Source organism: Notolepis coatsorum, assembly GCF_963971535.1.
Source record: "Notolepis coatsorum genome assembly, chromosome: 13".
NCBI lineage: Eukaryota > Metazoa > Chordata > Actinopteri > Aulopiformes > Paralepididae > Notolepis > Notolepis coatsorum.
Genome location: NC_140177.1, coordinates 50,733,989 through 50,758,978, shown reverse-complemented (window position 1 = coordinate 50,758,978; position 24,990 = coordinate 50,733,989). Strand labels below are relative to the sequence as shown.

The following is a 24,990-nucleotide window of genomic DNA, read 5'->3' as shown; positions in this document are numbered from 1 at the left end:
GGGCAGGACATCCGGGAGGGGGCAGGACAGCCGGGAGGGGGCAGGACATCCGGGAGGGGGCAGGACATCCGGGTGGAAGGCGGAGGAGGGGACGGGGGTGGGGGGTTGACAGTAAACTGTGAAATGATTTATGTATTACAAAACAAAGGTGAGTGTATACAAAACAAATTAAAATGTATTGTAGACTTTATCGATGCCTGAATAGAAATGGAATACTATCATCAGAAAAAGACCACTTCCAAAACAGAACTCAGGTTGAACTGCCGTGTCAGAAGCATCGACGCTATTTATTTGTGTCTCGTTCTAATTATTATTTTTTTTTTATACTTTTAACTAGTTTTAACTAACCTTAGAGTATTTCTGAATTTCTGAGTATTTCAGTAATGAAATAATGCGTCTGGGAAAAGAAGTGGCGGTTAAGACATGTTAAATAGTATTGTTATACTAGATCCGATTTAGTGTTGCTAACAGACATAAAAGTGTAGCAATGCAACGTCTATTATTAAGGCATCTGAACGCTGCCATGTTGAATATGAGATAACATCACTGTATTTCATCGCCGCCTTTCACTACCCTGAGGCACTAGTCTCATTTATTAGAAACATTTACACATCCAGTTATTAACCTCAACTGTGAGAACTGCTGGAGGGTCAATGTATACCATACATCCAGACAGGAGAGGAAATTGAGATTGTATGCTAATATGACTAATGATTTATCAGCAGAGAGCGCTTCATTGGATGCTAGTGTTTACTCTATGTTCTCGCATTAAGGTTTGAAACTAGATGCAGAATGATTGTATCTTTGTATCTTTATATAGCTGACATTTCGATTTACACTATGATTTCCCATTTTCTGGGACAGTTTTGCTAGATTAGACAACACTGACTGTCGCCAAAACAAAAAGAGCATTTAGCCTGCTGTAAGGGTTATTTTGTTGGGTGTATCTGTTTCATTTGAGAATGGGAAACAGGCTTTCTTCTGCATTAGTTGATGATGTTGCTGTTTTTTCCCCCATGACTTAAGAGGCGTTCCATCAGCACAACACCCTGAAATAGTAATCTATTCTCTATCGAACATTAGTGTTTGTCAGTGACATTCCTAAACTTGACAGAAATGTGTAAATACCTGATTAAAATGCCATGAAGAAATTCTATATTGTTCCCGTGTTAAGATAGTTGTCAATGTTGTCAAAAAAAAAAGACAAAAAACAAGAAAGAAAATAAACTATCATCATCTCTGCTATTGCACCAGAAGGCAGAACATTGAATGTGTAAAGGGGGCAGTTTGCTAACTAGTTACATGTTAACTAGTTAAACGATGAACTAGTCCAAGTAAAGCCCCTGAATGTGTTGATATCTGAGTGGACCATAAGTGTCTTCCAGTTTCTAGTGATGTACATGGACATACAGTAAGAGTAGAATTTGTTAGATACAGTACTGAAGACTTGCCTCTAAACATATACCCTAAAGGCCCATTGGATTCAGTTAATTTATTACATAGGGAGAGGCATTGTACAATTGCATTAATATCCCATTGTTATTCCAGTACATGTAGTGAGACACAAAGAACACCCGTTTGTGATGTATAAATTATCAAATACAATAAACTCTATATTTAACCATCTTCTTCATGTACACAACCTTTCTTATTATCTTCGTGTCAGTCAAATTCCTTTTCTGGTTAACGATGCTACAATTACTGACTTGTAATTATTTACCTTACGCATCTCAAATGTAGGCTACTAACTTGGCAAGAACTTATTTCATTAAAAAAGTCTGCAGTGTTTTTTTTTTAGATTTTCACTGATAATGGACCATATTCACACAGTGGTCATTTTGCTCTTATGTCATGCTCAGGTTGGGAGTGCTTTCCACCCTGTTCCTACTGGAAGCAATCCCAACCTGAGCATGACATACTGTAAGAACAGAATGGCCACCGTGTGGATATGGTCAATGTCAATCAAACCAAGTGGTGTTCGTAACACTGTAGCTTTTATTACTCTGTTGTGTGTTTATTAGATGACTGTTGATGTGAAGCACAAAGTCTTGGAGATCAGCCATCCCTCCAAAGCCACGTTGACTGGCTTTCTATGATCATGACTACCTTACTGGATCTACATATAAACTATCTATGGTCATGACTACCTTACTGGATCTACATAAAAACTATATTACTGTGTATATAGTATGTATGTGCACTCGTTCCAACATCAGGAATAAAAAAAACGTACTACAAGAGGAACCAGATACCACCTTGTCAAGTCGGCTTTTATCCAAGTGGAAATTTGTTTACTTTTCAAAAAGAAAAAGGAGAATCTGTAATGTTGTGAGCAATAAATGCATAGATCCAGATAACTATCAATGTGATTGACATCATCAATTTTGGGAATTACATTTTCAATCCATGATTTATCCAGCAACTGAATTAGGTTTACAATAGCTTGGAACAGCTGCAGACTAATGACTTAGATCAATGTTTAGATCATCTGAATTATTCCATCTGTTAACGTTGGACATGATGCTACACTGTACTTGATGATGATGTTGCATTGCCATGACTTTGATTGTTGTGCCACATTTCTGTTTCATGAGTATATTTGATGGCCAGTCATAAAACCTACCAAAGTAGTTGATGTACAACTGTGGCTGTAGGATTTATGAATAGCCCCAGGTCCTTCCTTCTCCTTCCCCACCCCCTGCCTTACTACCAATCTGAGAGCGTGTTTGAACTCGCACTGCTGAGTATATGAAAACTGTTTATTCTCATTAAGTAGTTAATTTATATTTTACTGTATAATTATGGCCAAGTAGATGATAGTGTTCTATATATTTCTTTCAACCAATAGATTTGAACTATTTTATTCTTGCAGCTTAATGCATAATATATTGCACATCTCCTATTTTCCTCCTTGCATGACCATTGTGTATTCCTAATGTCTCTGGATTCCTAATGTATTATTATTATTAGCCATGTTATTCACTTTGTATTGTCCAATTGTATTTTGGAGCCAGATGAAACAAAAGTTGGGTCTTTATGTTCCAAGCCCTATGGTACAATGTATTATCTGTACGTTCCAAGCCCTATGGTACATTATATCTTTGTAATATATATATATATATATATATATATATATATATATATATATATATATATATTAAAGAATGAATGTGACTTGAACTGAAAGCAATGCTGGGTACCACTGTAAGAATATTTCACAAGAAAAACTCACAAGATGCATGTACTTAAATATCTGGAGGGAATGGACTTGGTTCATCTGGCTCTAAGTACTGTATGTGCAGTATATCCTACATTTGTGATTTGAATTCAAAGTATACAATAAATAGTTAATGCTCTCTTAACCTAAGTGTAACGTTCTGTCTTATATAAAACTCATACGCATAGTATCTCAGTGCAATCACTTGCATACAAACATGCTTGCAAGGTTCATATATAGCCTATCAAACCCGATGATCACTTGGATAACTAGAAGGATTTCATGAGAATAAATACAAAACAAGCCAAAGGGCCAAGATCCAGTCTTATATCCATCGGTCAGTGCACGACACATAGCTTCCCAAACCTCACCTCTGCTGTATATTACATTCTCAAGGGATATAATCCAACCCCAAAATAGACAAATAGTTACACAGACAAAATTTGTAAATGGTAAATAACTAGACAAACATTAACCAATGTGTTTGTGTCCACTTTTATTGAATATTGAACCATTGTGGTTGAAATATACACAAAGACCACTGACAGCAATTGTCCAAATGCATGACCATAACCCGACCAATGTAACCAAGGATTCTAGGAAAGTGCAAAATCCACTCTTCATTCAAAATGAAAGTAAAGGTTATGCCATCTAAAGTAACTGTACAGCAGTTCGCTAAAATGAGCACTGAAATATCCTGTCATCATGATGGATAATGAAACAGCCTACCAGGGAGAGCAAACGTCCCCAAGATTTCATAATCAAATCATAGCTTCAACCACACACCACACAACCTTCAAGCATCATGGATACTCAACACAGCCTTAAATGCCAAAGATCCTGGTGTAATATTTAATTATTCAAGAGCGAGCCTCTGTATCAAATGAAAAGTCGTGCTGGATATATATATATATAAAAAGATTATAAATGCAAAAGTAAGCAGACATTCAATTATCAATAAATACATGCATTCCATTATCTTGTCTTACATCAGAAAAATTTAAATAAACCCTTTTTCCTACGAAGACAACTACCTCAAAGATTACTCAATGTTGGCTCTTATGGGATAAGTAATAACAATCTGGCGTGAAATAACACTGTAGAAACTGTAAGCCTTTTTGTCTTATTAAATTAAATAACTAGAATGGATTCAGCCAGTGGTGCAAAGCAATCACTACATAATACAGGTATCTGAACCACCCCCCCCGCCCCACCCCCCCTCACTTAACTATTACAAAAGCTAATGAGCATCTTACAAAAGCTAGAAGACATTAGGATAATAACAAGTGTGTGTGTGGGGGGGGGGGGGGCAATGACTAATGGTCCACCGGTTATAAGATCAAAGTGTTGGCCCAATCAATGACAATAACATGGCTTTCAGTGTTCAACATATGACAGAATGGATGATAACCGAAATGATTTAACATACAACTGTTATTTACAAAGTGCACAAAAACATAACAAAAAATGCAAAAAAAACAGCCTGAGAAATAACTGGAAAAAGAAAATCATGTACAAGTCTGTCCATCTCCAGTCTCATCCCAAGTCTAAGATGGTTGAATTTAAAGTCATAAACAGTTAAAACCAAGCTTTCATCAAAACAATCACTTTTAAGCAATATTCAAGTTACACAATTAGCTAATGTCACTCATTTTAAGTGACACGTCACTTTTGGTCAATCTGTCATATTATGCATAACTTCATGAGTTGATGAAAAAACCAATCTCCAACATTAATTGACCAAGGAATCCATAATCCCGACTAGCGATCAGGCTTTTCCCCTCCTGTGACTCATTATCAACGATATTAGCCATAATTAAAAAGATTTTACCAAAAAAGCAGAAAAACAAATCTGGTCACATCAACATACAGTAATTTGCAGATACATTTATGACCAATATATATATATATTTATGTTTAAAAAGAGATTGGGCAGTCCCCTTCCCTTATTGGAATATTAGGAAGGCTGAGGGAGACAAATTAGACAGAGAATGTGGTGTTGGGATTTGATCCTAGGCCAGAAACAGTTCATGTAGCTCTAGAGGTGAACTATGGGTGGCATGACTAGAGATTGCTGGGGCAACGAACACTATTGGTTGACTGTAGGAACTCACAGGCATCGGTGCACCCATGCCAAAGGAAAAGGGTTGAAAACTAATTAAATATGTTAAATGAACAGGAAATATCTCCTTGAATTTGTTCATATATGTTAATCGGTGGTGGAGCAGAGGTTGAGGTTGAAACTCAATGCAACTCATCCCGCCCGTAGTCTCACATACTTATGTGAAGGCTGTCACAATTAAAAAAAAAACGAATGAAGAGCGTGTACCAAAATAGACAAGGAACAGACGGACAGGCTTGCAACCGAACAGAAGGTAGGATCTTGTAGAGCCGCGAGGACTTCATTCCACAAGGGAGGCACAACAGAATGAGCTGTAGTAGGTATTTTAGAAGCAGTGCAGGATGAGCCTTGGAGGACTATAATCCTAATGACCAAACGGAGTGAAGGAGGATTGATTCTGGCGGCTTGAGGTTCCGTTAGTGGCAGCTGAGGCTCTATGGTGGGCAGAAATCGGCAAAGTAGGGATGCTGCAAGGCCTCCTCTGCAGAGATCCTCTGGACTGGATTACATTTCAACAGATTCTGAGGAGGAGGAAGAAGAGATTTAGTATTTGTGTAGCAACACTTTCCCCAACAGAATTAGGTGCCGAGAGGAAAACCTTGTGCTAGCAGTAGCTCCATCTGCAGGCAGGTACAGATCCAATTTAGAGAAAATAAATAAAAAGGTTTGATGCTTAAATACCTGAAGTAGATCCCGTCCTGTGCTACTTAGTTTGGGGACCACGTTTACCAATGAGGTGGTGGCTGGATACATGGGATACGGCTGTAAGTAGACAGGGAAGAGGAACATAAGCCCTGTGGCATTAAGATCCGATCTGGGTGATCCTATCACAAAAGGGCACTTCTATGTACAGGTGGGAATCCAGGACACATTGAGATCCGATCGCTCAAACCACTGAGGTGGTCTGGGCCGCATATGGCCACATTATGTTAGCACTGCAGTGTGTAAGATAAGATAAGATAAGATAAGATATTCCTTTATTGATCCCCTTGGGGAAATTCAGGCATCATAGCAGCATGGGGGGGAGGGGGGGGGGTACAGGTAGTAAAACAACACAGTATACAGGTAGTAAAAAACAACACAGGCAGTGTAAACAATTTGATCAATATGGTCAATATAATTTACTATCCGACTAGCTGAGGAATATTCACATTATTCACAGTGTCACATAAGGTGCAGTATGCATGAGGTAGTGTTATAATTTACTATCTACTGAGTATACATTATTCACACACAATAATGTACAGTGTACCCAAATGCGTGCTGGGCCATATTGAAAGGCTGCCTGGTCAACTCTGTCATGTCTTCTGGAGTTCAAGTTTCTTTATTAGTTGTCATACAGAAGTACAGAATACTTTTTGTATGTTTTGTAGTTGTGGCTATTAACCTTTTTCTAATGCTATGCTGAACACAAGGCGAAATATCTGCTCTCCCTTTCTTCCTCCTTTTTCTCATCTTCAGTTGGTTCTCAAATTGAGCAAGCTGGCTTTATCCACAATGTCGGAATTGTTTTCAAACACTATACTAGGGCTGTCACAACAAAAATCATATTGAACAAATCCAAAGCAAAATTGTTTTTATGTTCAGAATGTGGGCTTGTGTGCTCCTTCAGCAGACCTGATTACGCTGTTATATTAGGCTATACATAGAAAGGAATTACCAAGCATTTCCTTCCTGTCATTACTCCAGGCACATTTCTTCTGTGTGCTGCCCTGGTTCAACTCTCCTGAAAGTTATCCAATATCCTATCTAAATTGTTGCTCTGCAGGCAGTTTGTTTTAATTACGTTATAGCCTATATGTTGAGAAAACTTTATAATAATATTCCAGTGCCACAAAAGTTGTATGCCTCATATAGGGTCAATTGCAGGCAAGCAAAAATATGCTGTTTTAGGCCTATATCAATATAGAATACAACTTTTTTTTCTTCCCACCCCTGAACTCTGGTAGGTTCTCTAATGCTGATTAAGAACATTAATGGCACCTGAACGACAATCATTTTACAACATGAGACGACTTCTTAATATATTACATTCATCAAATTCTGTGCACTTGCCAGAGGACATGCCGTTCTGGAAAGATTTGGATTTGGAAGGGCTTTTTGTGGTTGGATAAAAATTCTGTACGACAGCCCTAGTTCTGCGGTGAAGACGAATGGCCTGATATCTGAATACTTTCCAATATATAAAAGGTACTTGTCAGGGTTGTTGTCTTTCACCTATCTATTCGATTTAGCCATCGAACCCCTCGCTATCGCGATCAGGAAGGACGAGAGGATTAGGGGCATTACAAGGGGGGATACAACACATAGGGTCTCACTATATGCTGATGACCTGCTTCTTTTTGTGGCTGATCCATTACAGTCCATACCTTACATTCTACATCTGTTACCGGAATTTGGGAATTTCTCTGGCTATAAACTAAATTTAAGCAAAAGTCTTCTTTTCCCGGTAAATAATATTAGCAAAACACTGAAATACAACCAATTTCCCTTTAAAATTCAGCAACAATCCTTTAAATATTCAGGTGTACATATAACTAGTTCCTTTAAAACTCTCACAATGGCAAATTTTGATACAATGTTAGAACGCACAAGAGCAGATCTAGAACGCTGGTCGTGCCTACCAATTTCCCTAGCTGGACGAGTTAACGCTCTGAAAATGACAGTATTACCAAGATTCCTATATTTATTTCAAGCGCTTCCAGTCTGGCTCCCGAAACAATTCTTTGTTAAATTAGAGAAATAAATTTAAACTTTTATTTGGAACAAAACAACCCCTGACTGAAGAAGATCTATCTGTAAAGACCTAAATCTGAAGGGGGGTTGAGTCTTCCTAACTTTCTCTATTATTACTGGGCAGCAAATATCTCCAAATTGGCATATTGGGTGGCAGCACTCGCAGATAGAGGGGCCTATGTGGGCAACAATGGAGCTTGCCTCACATCCATCAATTTCCCCATTGTATCTGCTTCATTGCCAACATGCGTAAACATTTCAATCTTAGTCAGATGAGTGGTCTGTCTGCCCTGTCCCTTAACCATCTTTTCACACCTTCACAAATGGATGCTACTTTTGCTGGTTGGCATTGACTCAGACTGGTCTTCTTTGAAGATCTATTTGATGACAATGCATTCATGACATTTGAACTTATACGCAAGGAGCACAACATTGCACAATCACACTTGTTCAGGTATCTACAAGCTCGCAGCTTTGCTTCCAAACATTTCCATACCTACCCTAAACCCCCAGATAAGGATTCTGCATACAAAATATTAAATTTGAATTTGTTCAACAGGGGCTTAATCTCCAGAACATATGATATTATCCAAAACATTGACCCACCAACAAGCACTAAAACGCGGGACGCTTGGGAACGCAACTTGGGAATGGTTTTCCCTGAGGGTATATGGGAAGATTGCATCTCCGCTATACGTCCTCCATTTGTATTAGACATGGTCTAATTCAATTCAAGGTGTTTCACAGAATACACTATTGTGACAGACTGGCTAGAATATACAAATCGGTAAACCCCACCTGTCCCAGATGTAACAACCCAGTTTCACTGGGACACATGTTTTGGTCATGTCCCTCCTTAATCAATTTCTGGTCCAGAATATTTCAATGTCTATCTGTCTTATGCAATACACCTCTCGAACCCAACCCAATAACCTCCATTTTGGAGTAATACCAGGGGAAATTCATACCACAAATGCGCAAAGGAAAGCAATTGGATTCAGTAGCCTCATTGCACGCAGAATCATTCTAATGGAATGGAAATCCAACAAACCCCCCCCTTCAGGAGATGGATACAGGAGGCAGGGGTGTAATTATGGGAGGACACACAGGGGACATGTCCCCTGCATGGTTTCAGAAGGCAGTTATTGTCCCCCGCACTTTTTTACTGTCCAAAACAATGTTACACGATAATAAACAGAGACGCAATGAGGCACTAGGACCACACGGAAAACGGCTGCTTGTTCCCTCTCTGAGCTCAGGTCTCTGACGACCTGAGCTATATTGTTATGCAAAGACAAGTAGCCAGGTGAGTACTTGGCGAGGGACGAGCCATTGGCTTGTGACAAAATCATCTAATTTGCATGTCATTTGTGACGCGCGCTGCCGCGTTGTACAGTAGTTGAACGCCAGACAGAGGTGGCTGCTCTTTGTCTCAGAATAAACAACCAAGACGCCAAGTACCCCACCTGGCTACCTGTCGTTGCATAACAATAGCTCAGGCCAATGTATCGTCGCAGTCAATGTAAATGGTCAAGCAAATAAATTTGGCCTATCTGATCAGGGTCTTCAAATATGATGTCTGGGGGCGCATACAGACAGTGAAATGAGGGTGCTGGCCATGCCTGCTTTGTAGATAATAAATAGCACGATATCTCTCTCACACACACACACACACACACAATGCAGTACGCACGTTCCGAGACTCACGCGGCGTTATGACTTGTCATAAGTGAATTGTATAGAAACAACTCACCAAAATTGACTATTGCACAACTGATTTAAAAAAATATATATAATAATAATCTACGAAGGGGGGGGGGGGACCCCGCCCATTCACACCCCCCTACCCCCACGACCTTCCAACTATATGTAGCACCGGCCGCGTCTACCTTAATGATAAGCAAGCAGTGCAAAAATGCGGAAGCATTCGTCACCGCACGCCACTACGGTAAAGCGCCTTTCTTTTCAGGCCCGCTTTGGGAGCTGTCGCGCGGAAATAGGCTGTCTATTGCCATTCTCTTTGACAAACTCTAACCTTAACCAGCTCCTTAACAGCGCCTAAACTTAACCGTTCTAACCTTAACCAACTCCGAAACAATGCCTAACCTTAACCTTAACCTTAACCATGCCTAACCTTAACCATAGAAAGAATATTGCCATTCTCTTTGACAAACTCTAACCTTAACCAGCTCCTTAACAGCGCCTAAACTTAACCGTTCTAACCTTAACCAACTCCGAAACAATGCCTAACCTTAACCTTAACCTTAACCATGCCTAACCTTAACCGGCGAAAGAATACACGTTAAAAAAAAAATCACGTTAAAAAAAATATATTTTATGGGATTCGAACTCACCAGCAAACGAGCTGTAGGATCCACAGCCATGCAGTGTTGCCAATTGAGCTATTTCTCGATACTGAATAAGGGGCGGTGACTTATATATATTGAGCTCCGCTCGTGTCGAACCAAGGCGGGATCTCATGCGCATGCGCGGGCACCTCGCGCGAGCACGCCGGCGCACGCACGCACCTGAGCGAGCACGCCGCCGCCGGTGCACGCACCTGGGCGCTGGGCGGCGGAAAATGAAAGGCGCATTACCGCACGCCACTACGGTAGAATGCTTCCGCATTCTTGCACTGCTTGCTTATCATTAAGGAACAGGCGCACCGGCCGCAACAGCCACTCTCCCTCCTTGCCATACCATGGCTTTTACTGAAACAACGCCACTGTGACCACGCCCCCAAATGTGTCCTCTCCACCATTGAAAACAAAATGACGCCCTTGACAGGAGGTGTTGTCTTTGCTGCAACTTGAAAAAATAACACATACACTGAACGGGTATTATGACAAATTCACCAAAGTATGGTCTCCCTTTATTGAACATGTAAAGGGTTTGACTCTTTGAGATTACACCAACCTGATTGATGGTGTATTCACTCAGTTTACAAACACCTATACTACGAATCCCCTTTCTGCGTATGTGTATATGTATGCATGTGTATATATATATGTGTGTATATATATGCGCTTGTGTATGTGTATATGGATATGTACCTCTCTCTTTTTACGATCAACTAGCATGAATACTTATTTTATTTTTATTCTTTCTCCCTCTCCTTCTCTCTCTTCTCTAGTGTGCTCTTGATCCCAGGGGTGGTAGGGAGGGATAAGGGGTGGGCATAGCGGTCATTGTCCATGTGTCTTCAATGTTTGAATAATTTGTACAAGTATGTTTGTTAGAATAATTGGATGTCTACATTTATGTCTGTATGTATATTAGTCTGAATAATTGAGTGTCTAATTTGTATGTTTATTTCAATAATCGCTGTCTATATTTTGATATACCGGTAATGTATGTTTGTTAAATAATTGAAAAAACATATTAACCCCTAGTATGGAATGAAAACACAAGGAAAGTGCTTTGTGGGTTTTATGAGATAGGCCTATCAGCTTTTTTTTTAACCACTTTTTCTCCTTATTTTCTATTTTTCTCCCGTCCCAATTTCGTGTTTCCAATTCTCCCCTCCCCTGTCTTGAATGTTGCTTGACTATGCCCCCCACTGGTCGGTTGTAGGGAGGATAGAAGCCTTGCATCACGTGTCCCCTCCGGTACACGAGGAGGCAGCCTGTCACATCTTTTCACCTGCCAGCGCGGACTCTCAGTGGCGAGGTGTAACGCATGGGAGGCTCACACTACCCCCGCTACTTCCTGTGTCTGCTGTGCAGGCGTCCCCCAACCGACCTGTAGGAGTCGCTGTCCACAACGTCCAAATCCCCACCCATCGACTTCCACCCGCTGGCTCTGCCAATTGAGCCAGTATGACGGCCGGCCCAAGCCGGAGGCAATGCTGACACCCGGATTCGAGACCGGAGTCTCTTGCATTGGTGACGAGAGCAATCTCTGCTGCGCCACCCAGCCGCCCTAGGCCTATCAGCTTTTGTAGACAACCGTGATCACTGGAGACACCAGATCATCGTTCTATTGCTTGGAAATACAATTTCGAATCATTCCGATGTTCTCCATTGATATCGCCTGGAGAGTGCTTTTATTATCAGCGTCGCATTTTCCATATCCTAGCTTTGACGAGTGGATGGCCTATACACGCGTCATGCGTGAATGGCATTGTTGTGATAATCTCACCTCCTTATTAACACTTTGATCGCCATGGGTTAAATTCATAATTTACCATCCCTAGCCAGCTCTATTTGTCTATGGAGAAGTTCCCCTTCTTTGCAGGGCTATAACTTTTTAAATTCTATTGCTAAATTGCCATTATTATGGCCCATTCAATGTCCTATATCCATTGTTCAGGGTGTAGCAACGATATACTTTTTCATTCACATATTCATACTAAAATATGGTCTAAAGCAGGGGTGGCCAACCAGTCAGAGAGCCACAAAAAGAGCCACAAAAATTACTGTGGTACCACAAAGAGCCACACCCCAGCGTTTCTCAACCTTTTTTTTCAGTCACGGCACCCTTCATGTGTTTATAGGTCTCACCCTCTGAAGTTGCTAATGTCTTTTTTATTTGGGCCTCACAGGGTTAAAAGTACCCTGTGAGACCCACGGTTGCAAAATTACAAAATCACTTTTAGCCATTTAAAAAAATAATGTTTATTTAAAAAATGTTAAAAGGGGAACTATTTTACTATTTCTTTCACTATTTGGGTACTTTTACACAATTCCTGTGAGTCTATGGAACACCTAGGTTTTTTTCAAAAAAATAAAATGCATTGTTTTGTATTTCTAATCAAGTACTCAAAAACCGCATTTTTCTACCTCAAGATCTTAAGCCGTTTTGAGGCTGGGCTCGAACCACTGTGTGGCCTGGTGCCAACTGCCACATCAACTGCCACATTATTATGCAGCTGAGAAATTTCTGACATCACAGATATGCACATTTTCAGATGACTCAGTTCAGTGAGGGTGAATATTGTGAGAGGAGAATTGGAAGAATGCGCCAATATGAGAATTAGAGACATAGATCCTATTAATATAAGTCCACATAGCTAAGAAACAATGGTAAACACTGAAAAAGGCCATTTATAAGATAGTTCCCCTTTAAGCACATGTATAGTCAATTGGTCCTGTTGTTCAGCCTCACAATGCTATTTGATAGTAAATGTGTTTATATGTCCCACCCTCTGGCCTCTGAAGTTGCTAATGTCTTTTTAATTTGGGCCTCACAGGGTTAACCTCTTAAGCCCGAGATATACAGTAAAAGTGTATATTTTCAGCATTACGTTTGTTTACCAATTATTTTAACTGTTATTAGTGAAATATAAGATTATAGAAATTTCAGGGCATTGAGTCGGAAACCGGCGCATATTGACAGGAGGAAGTGGCACATCCAAAAGTGAGTATAGTCTTTTGAAGGAAGAGACTCAGGGCTTTCACATTTAGAAAAACTACCCTACCCAGCTCACACCAGCCCCTGTCAATCATCTGACTTCTGGATTTACTTTTTTATTTCTCTTATTTTTTGGGATTATCTCCCACAAACCTGAACGTTATTGCCATAAAACAGAACGCAGTTAGTTTCTCTACCTTTCTGTGAACGTCTTGCAAAAAACGGTGTTGCAATATGATGAAAGATTTTGGAGAAATTTATATTATAAAAAAGATGGCAGAATTCAGTACTGTATCTACAAAACCTTCTGTTTAATCATCTTCCCTTTATTCATTTGCTTAGATTTTTCAGGTCTGGTCAATTTTAGCATGGTGTTATTCACAGTCAAAGATACATTTTTTTTTTTTTAAATAGAATTGATATTCTCCTTTGGTTCATTACAATTTACTCAAGTCTAGTAACAGACACTATTTCTGACACTGATCCATATATGTACCTAGATTCAGATACCAAGAAGATGCAAATGGACCATTAAAAAAAAATTAAATGTTTATTCTACGTCCTTATGGAATGAGTGACATAAAAAAAAAAGTTAAAAAAAAGTTAAAAAAAAAGAAAGAAATCTTTTTTTTACTTTTTTTTTATGGATGGAAGAGCCGCACATTGACGGGCAAAAGTATAAAGTCTAAAGTATAAGTATGTTTTTATCGTTTTCTGCAGCTTTCTCCAGAACTTGATTTATAGCTCCAAATGCATTATATTGATGATCAAATACAGTTTGGTAGCGATCGTTGCCAGATGAAACATTTCAACTGGAGGTACTTCTAGAAGTTACTACGTATCATCTGATATTGACCGGATGGGCGAGGGGGCGTTTATAATTCCGTGGGCAACGTTATACCATTCATCTAGTGTGGGTCATATGATCATCAGATCAGTTAGTATAGAATACGTTAGAAAATAACGTTGAAACTCACCGTATCTTCCTCGCGCTGTTGGACGATCAGCGTGGAGTAGACAGTTTTCGATTATGGGATGTTGATCCTGATGAACCATTTCCAGGTTGTATAATACTATATACGTCCAAATAACGTTGTTTATTGAGTTAGGGCGAGCGATTGATTATCCAGTGTGTTGAGATAGAGTCCTGCTAATGATCGCGAGTGCCCGGACGATTTATGGATGAGCACTTCCTGTTTGACGAGTCACTTCCTGTTGGCGATCTGCCGATCGGCCACCAGATGGCGCTCTTGAACCGCTAGAGAGTTGAGTGGAGATCAGCAGTATATCTCAGGACCCCGGAGGAGAAATATGATTTCGATCACAGATTTTTGAAATATTGACATCAAAGACGAGTTACGGCGTCTTCGGCAGAATGAGCATGGCTAGGAATGACGTCTAAACACATCATCGGCGATTAAAGTGTTAATTTCAAATGTGAAGGTAGTTGATATGAGTGAGTGTCAGTCCATTGTCACTGAAGCATTTGAAAAGTTGTGTAGTCTCACTAAATAAAAAGGTACCGGTATTTCACAGTAACATTGTAAATAGTAATGCAAACACTGCATGCTCTGTTATATTATGACATTTGCATGTGTCTTTAGTAATGTAGGCCTATGTGTTTATTTGCATATTGAGCAGGGAAATGAGATCCAATCATAAGTGCTCCCCTGAGACGCATTCTAATGCCAGGTGTGAGCAGGCGTATTTAGAGATGGCCACTTGTGATTGGATCACTCAGATCGGATCTTAATGCCAAGTGGGAACAGGGCCATAGAGCAAGAGTTCAGTGACGGAATGCAATTACCATGTAAATAATCTATTTAAGAGCTCTTCTCTCTGCAGGCACTAGAATTTAGAATAAATGACTTAGGCTTATCAATGGCTTACCTTGTAATCTGGAAGTTTTGTCATTGTCTGCCACTGTTCTTCAGTGGGCGTACCCAACAATGTACTATGAAGGTTAAAGAAATTACCTTCGCAAATGAATAGTCTCCAATTGATCAAATGTAGTCATAAATATAATTAATCGTAAAAATTGGATCACCTTCATTGCATCATCCTACTTCCATTATCTTAATTATATTACACGTTCCAAATATGCAAATAATAAAAAGATGCCCCTACCATCAAAACAAATATCTACAGAAGGTTGGCAAACATGCACTAGTCCAACACCTATAGAAATACTTTATTCATCCCGAGGGAAATTTGGCTAGTCAATATCTACAAATAATGTCAAAAGGATATCTGAAGATTCTCTTCAACTGGTCATCAACGTCATTCCCAGGGAATAAGGGCCTTCCAGCATTAGCCAGCTCTGAATGGGATGAAAATCATGAACAGAATCACAATCTCTTTATTCGAGGAGTACAATAAATAAACAGGAATTTGTCTTGATGACTTTATTGCAGACACACAACATACAAACTTTCACAGTAAATGCTGTCAAGAACTGTCAATCCACAAACTAAACACCACCTTTCCCCCCCCCTCCCCCAGTCATACAACAGACCCTCTAACGGTTTGTAAACAATGATGACGTTTTGGGATGCACGTGCAATTTGGTTTCACAGAGGGCTCCAGGGACAGTCTCTGGATGAAACCATGCACACCTGACGACCCGTCTGTGCAAGTGCTTTCATCCAGAATGTCCCTGGAGTCAAAACATGCGCATGCGGTTTGGAGACAGAAGATGATGTTGACAAAAGAAAAAAGCTTCTATAGAAAATATGTAATCTGGGTCAACAGATATTTGTACCTGCAAATATGCATCCAGCAGACCACATGTCAATTGAGGTAGAATAAAGTTTAGCACCAAAGAGCACATCTGGAGGCCTGTACCACAATGTCACCACCTAGACAGAGAAGACAATTACACCTCATCACACGACGACCGTATTGGATTAAAACACAAGAGGGAATAAAACATGAATATTGCTTCGCAACAGAATTCATGCCCTCCGTTAAAAAGGAACATGACAACACGCCCTAGTGATTTGTCCACTCTGTAAAGTGGAGGCCATTTTCTAAAAGATGCATGATGACAGACTCATCCTGACCGTATCATTCTATACTTCCATGAGAAACGCTAATATTCTCCGATTCCAATGTCTCAAATCAATGCACTGGTGCAAGTGATCTTTAGATGGACTAGTTTTGACAAATCAAATAAGACTTCTTAAAAAAAAAAGGAAGGACGAACTCTCCCTTTAACTGGATTGAGGAAAAAGTCAGTTTTGTTTCTCCTGCCATGAGAAAAAAATATGTTTATCAGAAGAAAAATCTATAAATCTGTTTAAATAAATTTGCTCTCCAATCATGAATAACATTGAAAACTCCTGTATTGGCAGTCTTTGGCTGAAGGTGTGGTGTAACATGGAAACCAAACACTAATTCAACCAAGGTGAGAAATAACCGAAATGTCAATTAATCACTAAGCAGTAGGGGTGTAACGGTACACAGAAGCCATGGTTCGGTACGTACCTCGGTATTGGGGTCACGGTTCGGTACGAGTTCGGTACAACAGAAAAAAAATTATTATTATTATTATTATTATTATTATTAATATAATTATTTCTTTTAATTACATTTTTTATTTTCTATTTAATTAATATATTATATTTATGATAATTATTATAATTATTATTATTAAATAGAATAATTTTCTATAGGCTTGCCGTGGTAGTCAGTGATACTGGTGCCATTCTGTGTTCAGGCATCCAGAGTAAATGAATTGCCTAGTGCCCCTTTAACAACTTATAGGCTTGGTAAGTTTCAGTTTCACTTCTAGAGAGGATTTAACTGCACAAGACTGAATACTAGAGAACAGATGACAGAATGGCAGAGGATTATTTGGATTTAAACACAATAGCAGTTCAACTGGAGGAGCTCAGATGCTCAGTCCGAAAAAGTATGTTTCTTTTTTTTATTTGATCAGCGTGAGTCCGGCGGGGGAGAATGTTGTTGTTGTTTGTTGGCGACGTGTGTGTGTGTTGGCGATGCGCGGAGTGTGTGTGTGTTGGCGACACGCGGCGTGTGTGTTGGCGATGCGCAGCTTGTGTGTGTGTTGGCGACGTGCGGCGTGTGTGCTGGCGATGCGCGGCGTGTGTGTGTGTTGGCGATGCGCGGCGTGTGTGTCTTTCCATTGGTTTCATTTGGTTAACATGATTGGGCGAACAAGAAAACGAAAAAAACTGTACAATTGTAATGACCCTGCAGGCTGCAGCTGTTCTTCTAATGTAAATGTGCCTTTCCCTGTGCACTTTCGCTCGCTCTGAAGTTGGACTCTGTGTGCCCGGCCACGCGCGCTGTTCTCGCACGGAACCCGCGAGTGCCTGCATGTGCGACTGGTGTGTTTGCGCTTAGGCGTATTCTTCATATGGCTGCATGTACCGCACCGTGACGGCCGTACCGTAAATTCACGGGACAAATACACGTACTGTTACACCCCTACTAAGCAGTAAGCACTATTGTGTACCTAAGTAGTACTAATAACCATGGAATGGAATGGAAAACTTACCTCCGCTGAGTAACACCTCACTGGAATCCCAAAGGCTCGAGCCAACCCAAAATCAGCCAACTTCAACTCTCCATTCTGAAGGCACAGACATCAGCAATCAATACAGTTATTCAATACAATCTTCCAGTTACACACTTGTGAATTATGGCATCCTCACCGCTTTAGATTCAGCAATAGGTTTTCACATAACCCATTAATGATTTCAAGTTATTATATATTCACTTGCACAATAGTTACAAATCATATAGAGAATGAAATTGCCATACTTTTTTTTAATATTCAACAAGTTAACATAAATGATTTGCAGAAACAGTCATGAATAACTGCACCCTTGAGACGAGAAACCAGAGGAGGCCGTTTTTAAGGTTATTGGACAGTCGGTGTATTTACAGCTGTCAAGTCGATCCAAAGTCACTTTGTGTGTGAATGCAATAAAATCACCCAAAATAACTCAACCTCTATAGTCTTTAACTACGGATGTGCACAATAGTCCACCCAACTAGCTTTAGATATTATATATCTATATTTGAAAACATTTATCTGAAAATCCAAATGGAACTCGTATCCAATTCTAGCTTGTCATGGTTCACACACATTTTACTCACTCTGTTGATGAGGAGATTCTGTGGCTTCAGGTCTCTGTGGAGAACATTCCGACTGTGACAGAATGCAAGGCCCTTCAACAGCTGGTACATGAACGACTGCACATGAGAGAATACCATTACTGAAATAGCTGAATCAAACTTATTCAATGTTGAGAATAATGTGTCACACAGCCAAGAATACGTAGACATAAAACTGTGCAGTTCAGGCCAAAGTAAAAAAAAAACTCACTTAACTGAAAAACATTCATTGAGAGTTAATGGGTTAAGTACAACACAATGAAATTATGTAGATGAGATAAGGATTGCAATAGGGATTGCTATTTTTTCATCTAACACAAGGATTCAGTGTCCTCTGATGACATCACTGGAGGAGATATTCAAACTCATTAACTCTCAAATTAAATTAATGTGTGAAATGGCCCTTTAATGTTTGCCCAGGATGCCAATATCACTTTAGTATGGAGAACACCTTCTCACCTTCACAGTTTCAGGATCTAGATCTCCATTGCAACTGTCAAAATATTTCTTCAAGTCCTGCAGTCATAACAAAATCACAAGTTCACTCATTCAACCATATTGCTTATCAATTCAAAAATGGAGTGTGGGGCACAAGAAGCTGGCATGTGCACAATGCTATTCAAATGCAGACCTAACTAAGCCAATTGTTCCTCACCTGATCACAATATTCAAAAACCAATGTTAATTTCTTGTCACTGTGCAAGACATCATGTAGCCTGGGGAGACAAAACATAACACATTAATAACCACCTTTCTTCAACTACCTCACCTGCCTCAACTGGAATTGGGACGTTTCCCATATATAACATGGCATAATATAGTTGATTCCATTAGGTATTTTAATAATTAGATTGCCATTTATTGAGTAAGGCATGGAGTTATAATTTGAAAACATACTGCAAATGCCTACTTCCAGACTGGACATAAATACTCACCTGACAATATTTTTGTGCTTCAGTTCTTTCAGGAGACATATTTCTCGCAGGGCAGAACTTGGCACCCCCTGTGACAGAATGATGACCAAACATTAGGGTTTCCAATCAAACAGGATGCACCATAATGTACTTGTTTTGTAGCAGTGGTGGCAGTGGGTCCATCCCTGTTACTTTGGTTCAAGTGCAGGTTGCGGCACACAACTTCATATTTGAATAACAGTCACTTGGTTATAATTAAAGCAATTATTCTAACCACTATGGACTATGATTGTATGTGCCTTTGGGGTCAATTGATTGATTGAAAACTTTATTAACAGATTGCAGAATGGGTACAATACAGTACAGCTCAATACACACAATTGTTAAGGGGACACAGCCATGAGCGGTCGCAAATTCCTGAGCTCCCGGAGCCCTCGTCAATACAGCAAGCAAAAGAGATTTTGCGCACATTTTCTCCTCGTTATGTTTTGGATAAGGGATTCGTACCTCTACTCAACGATGAAGCACAACCAGACAGAAGAGGAGAGAAGAGCAAAAATAGAAAAGGAGGTACACAGCGACTTTTATTTCCAGAACGGCACGGAGCATAAGCACCTGGCCGTGGGGACAGCGACCGTTCATGCAACATTAACGGCCAATCCTGAAAGAAAGAACAGACCCCCGAATGGCAGAATGGACCGAAAGACCTTTTTGTCCCTTATCCTGCTACTCTCGGGAGACATTCATTTAAACCCAGGCCCAGTTTTGACCAGAACTCAGGCTAGAAGACTTGGTCTGGCAACGCAAGAAGCGAGGGAGGTTTCCATCGCGATCAACAACAACATCAACAACTCGACCCGTGGCTACATCCACAGCGCGGACTGCGACTCTCCCCCAATGACGCCGCAGCAGACGAGAACACGTGAGGCAGAGACGAGAGGAGGTGAACCGAGGGTCGAAACCATGACGACCAACTCGACGCGGGGTTTAAACATCTCAACGCCCGATAGCCGGCTAGCCAGGCTGGCTATGTTTACCAGCCCAGGAGGACAAAGGGTTGCCGCCAGAGAAGACACAGGACAAAGGACCCCCCCCTCCCCACACACCAACACACAGACCTCACGGAGACAACAACAAAGCCCCCCCCCACCCTCCCCCACAGCAGCACCAGACGAAGACAATTACCTGGAACTTGAAGACATCAATACCACAGCAAATAAAAACGGACTACACATTTTTCACCTTAATGTAAACAGCATTAAGCATAAACTGGACGAAATAAGAAACCTGTTTATGAGCGGTAAGGTAGACATAATATGCTTTACTGAAACTAAACTTGACCAATCTGTAACAGACCCTGAAATAGAGTTAGAGAACTATACTATAGTCCGTAATGACAGAAACCAGTATGGAGGTGGTGTTTGTATGTACATGCATAAGGACACCAAATTCATTACCCGTACTGACCTTCATCATGAGACAATTGAAACCGTATGGGTGGAAATTTTATTTGAAAGGGCAAAATCTGTTCTAGTCGGCACAATATACAGACCGCCAGATCAAACTGGCTTTTATGATACTCTGGATGTGTGCTTAGCTGGAGCTGAGGATGCGGAAAAAATTCGTATTGGGGATTGGAACACGGATATGCAACAAAAAGATGCACCCGTCTTCAAATCATTCAATAGGTTTTGTGATCTGCACGGCCTCAGCCAACTAATCACCCAACCCACAAGGATATGTGAATCAACTCAGACTAACATTGACCTCATACTGACCTCTGACAAGTCCAAGATCTCCAATAAAGGGGTTATAGCATGTGGGTTAAGTGATCATTATATGATATTCTGTACCCGCAAAAAGCTAAAACTAAAGGCTGGCTGTCACAAAACAGTCACATCTAGAGACCTCAAAACCTACTCTAGCGAGGCCTTTAACCTTGAACTGGAGAGTCTGGACTGGTCAGATGAACTCAATGGTACACTGGTTGAAGAAACTTGGCTTGGCTTCAAAACAAAATTTTCATCAATACTAAACAACATGGCCCCCCTAAGAACCACCAGAGTAAAAAATCACGCTGAGCCATGGATGCACACTGAAATACTGACCGCTATGAAAGCCAGAGACAAAAAATGCTCTGAGTTTCGTAAAAGCCAGTCAAAGCCAAAAGCATGAGCAGTGAACTCCAAGACCACGTGACTGAACTCAAACTAGAAAGAAACAGACTAAGAAATGACGTAAACTCCATGATCAAAACTGCTAAAAAAAAATGTCATCAATGACAAAACCGAGGAAAACAAAAATAAACCACGTGAACTTTGGAAATTACTCAACAATCAACTAGGCTGCAGTAAAAAACTTAAAACCAGGTTCTCAAACATAAACATAAAGACGGACAACACGCTCATCACAGACAAGCTGGATGTAGCCAATTACTTAAACACTTTCTTCACAAACATAGCCACAACACTGGTAAACAAACTACCCTCCCACTCAGGGCAGTATGGGGTAGAACACATAGTAGCATACTACAAGAACCTAGGCGTCCCAAAGGACTTCAAAATTGCGAGAGTAACACCCCTGCACAAAAAGGGCAGCAAATTAGACCTGGGCAACTACCGCCCTGTTTCTATCCTTGCATCCATCTCGAAAGTCATGGAAAAAATAGTATACGAACAGATCGAAAAGTACCTCGCGGAAAAAAATCTAATATACGAATTCCAATCTGGCTTCAGAACATCCCACTCCACTGACACATGCCTTCTCTACTTGAACGACCACATCAAACAAGAGGTGGACGCGGGCAAATACTGCGGCATGGTCATGCTGGACCTACAAAAGGCCTTCGACACTATCAATCACACCATTCTGATTGACAAGCTAAAAGCAATTGGTTTTGATAGTTTATCAGTGAGCTGGATACAATCCTACCTGGAGGGGAGGGAACAGATGGTGGAGGTAAACGGTACCCTACCCCCCCCCCCCTCACAGTGAGCTGTGGTGTTCCACAAGGAAGCATACTAGGACCGCTACTATTCCTAATTTATGCAAATGACATGTCGTCAGCTTGTGACTGCAACTTGTTCCTGTTTGCGGACGACTCAGCCCTGCTGGTCTCTGACAAGAACAAGTTACAGGTTGAAAAAGCCCTCAGCTCGGAACTAGGCAAAATCTGCATATGGCTCGCCGACAACAAACTATCATTACACATGGGCAAAACAGAGTCCATTCTCTTCGGTTCAAATAACAAACTCAGCAAGACCGACGGCTTCTCGGTTACAGTGGGTGACAATATTATCACAAGGAAAGATGAAATTACCTACCTGGGTTCCATCCTAGAGGCTAATCTTTCCTGTGACAAAATGGCATCCAATGTAATAAAAAAAGTCAACCAACGAACACGATTCTTGTACCGGATCTCCTCTCTGGTAAACAAGAATACCCTGAAGACTCTAGCAGGAGCACTCATTCAAGGGTACTACGACTATGCTTGCACCTCATGGTACCAAAGCACCTCAAAGGCACTAAAAAACAAATTACAAACATCTCAAAACAAGCTAGTCAGACTACTGCTTGACCTGACTCCTAGAACCCACCTCACCCCTGCCCACTTTGACAACCTAGGATGGCTTAGAGTAGACGACAGAGTACAGCAACTTGCAATGGGCCTGGTCTACAAGATACACTACGCGACCAAGGTACCCATGTACATGTCAAAATACTTCCCAAAGGTCAGTGAATACCACGATCACAACACCAGAGGGAGCTCCACAAATCATGTAAAACCCAGATTCGGCTCAAACAAGGGACTAAACACGTTTCGCAATTATGCCACATCAATGTGGAACGCCCTACCTAAAGCTGTAAAGGAATGTGAATCACTACCCACTTTCAAAAACACTCTCAAAAAACACCTACGTGAGACTGCAATTCGAAACTGGCCCCTACAAATGTCCTAACCTAGTTGTACAGTAAATGACCAAGTAAGGCTTTGTCAGTATTCCAATGTACAGTGTAAAATGTGTGTGTGTCCCCTACCCAACCCCCCCCCCCCCCCACCTCCAATGTACAGCCCTCACCCATCCACCCAACCCCACCCCACCCACCCAACCTCCTCCAATGTACAGTTTCTATGCCAAATGTATATACACTCTTTTTCTGGACACTTTTGTATCACAAACAGTACTGTATTTGCAAATCTGATATGTCATAAATGTATAGATGTAGCAGTACTGTCTATCTGTATGTCATGTATGTCATATGTTATGATGAATTGAAAATGGGGGACCCTGATGTAAACAAGACGAAAGTCTTTCTCTGGTCTGCATCCCCTTAACAATTGTATGTACTGAGCTGTACTGTACTGTACCCATTCTGCAATCTGTTAATACACTTTTCAATCAATCAATCAATGCAGACCAGAGAAAGACTTTCGTCTCGTTTACATCAGAGCCCCCATTTTCAATTCATCAGGACATAAATTATTGGTACTTTGATTTCCTATTGTATCTATGTGTGAATGAAAGGAACGTTAGGGAAAACACTGGGATGCACTTAGCCCCTTTCGTGACTGTGATGCACGCCAATATGCTTTGTATTCAATCACATCACAGTCACGTCATACATTTCAATATATGATTAATTGAAAATGGGGGACCCTGATGTAAACAAGACGAAAGTCTTTCTCTGGTCTGCATCCCCTTAACAATTGTATGTATTGAGCTGTACTGTACTGTACCCATTCTGCAATCTGTTAATAAACCTTTCAATCAATCAAACGAAAGGGGCTAGGAGGATGCACTCCTTGTCAGCTACCATGCTAACGTTGGCTGAAATAACATTTTTGTTTTGTTGGCAGTAACGTTACGTACCTCGTCATCGTCATCCAATCGAACTCTTTTCAAAGCCACAATTTCGTGGGTTTCTCTGTTTTTAGCCTTGAAAACGGTACCATAAGTACCTGGTAAGGAAACAAATCAGTTAATGGTGCAGCTAATGCCAACTTAACTGAGTAACGTCAACGTCAAGGCTGAACGAGCTAGCTTCGGTAGCATAAATTATTGCTAAAGCAGAGATTTTCTGCGAACGTCGTCTATCAGTAATAATACATAACCAACGTGCCAGGATAACGTCTACAAATTACACCAACAGGCTAAATAGATAGTGCAAGCAGTAAGACAACAGCAATACTTAACGTAAATAGCAAGTAGGTTATACCCGAGTCGCATCAAAGCTGCTAGCTAGCAAGCTAAGTTAACTTTGCTAAATAGGGTATGAGACTTACCTTCTCCAATTTTTTCGAGCTTTTCATATTTCTGCATGGTTGGTCAATAACGCCACCCCTGCCCCAGCTAGCTAATGAACTAGTACTAACGTTAACCGAGGAACGCTCCAGGTTGGGAGATGATCTTTAGCTAGCTAATGATGTTAGCTCAGAGCCTTCTGCACTTGCTGCTTGTGTTGTCAGCTGCCAAGCCCAGGCTTGACTTGTTGGGCATCTAGAG

At 40.7% G+C, this 24,990-nt stretch overlaps 1 protein-coding gene across 1 annotated transcript; it reads right to left on the bottom strand.

The window, feature by feature from the left end:
- Positions 1-3,706: 3,706 nt before the first annotated feature.
- Positions 3,707-24,943, bottom strand: cdk5 (cyclin dependent kinase 5). Its single transcript, XM_084327296.1, has 12 exons — positions 24,771-24,943; positions 24,358-24,446; positions 19,508-19,575; positions 19,228-19,288; positions 19,032-19,088; positions 18,555-18,650; positions 17,950-18,024; positions 16,189-16,285; positions 15,678-15,747; positions 15,318-15,378; positions 6,021-6,101; positions 3,707-5,860 (listed from the first exon to the last, which is right to left on the bottom strand). Exons 1-12 carry the CDS (start codon positions 24,805-24,807, stop codon positions 5,774-5,776), a joined length of 879 nt encoding a protein of 292 aa, XP_084183422.1. The 5' UTR covers positions 24,808-24,943; the 3' UTR covers positions 3,707-5,773.
- Between the last annotated feature and the right edge of the window lie 47 nt (positions 24,944-24,990).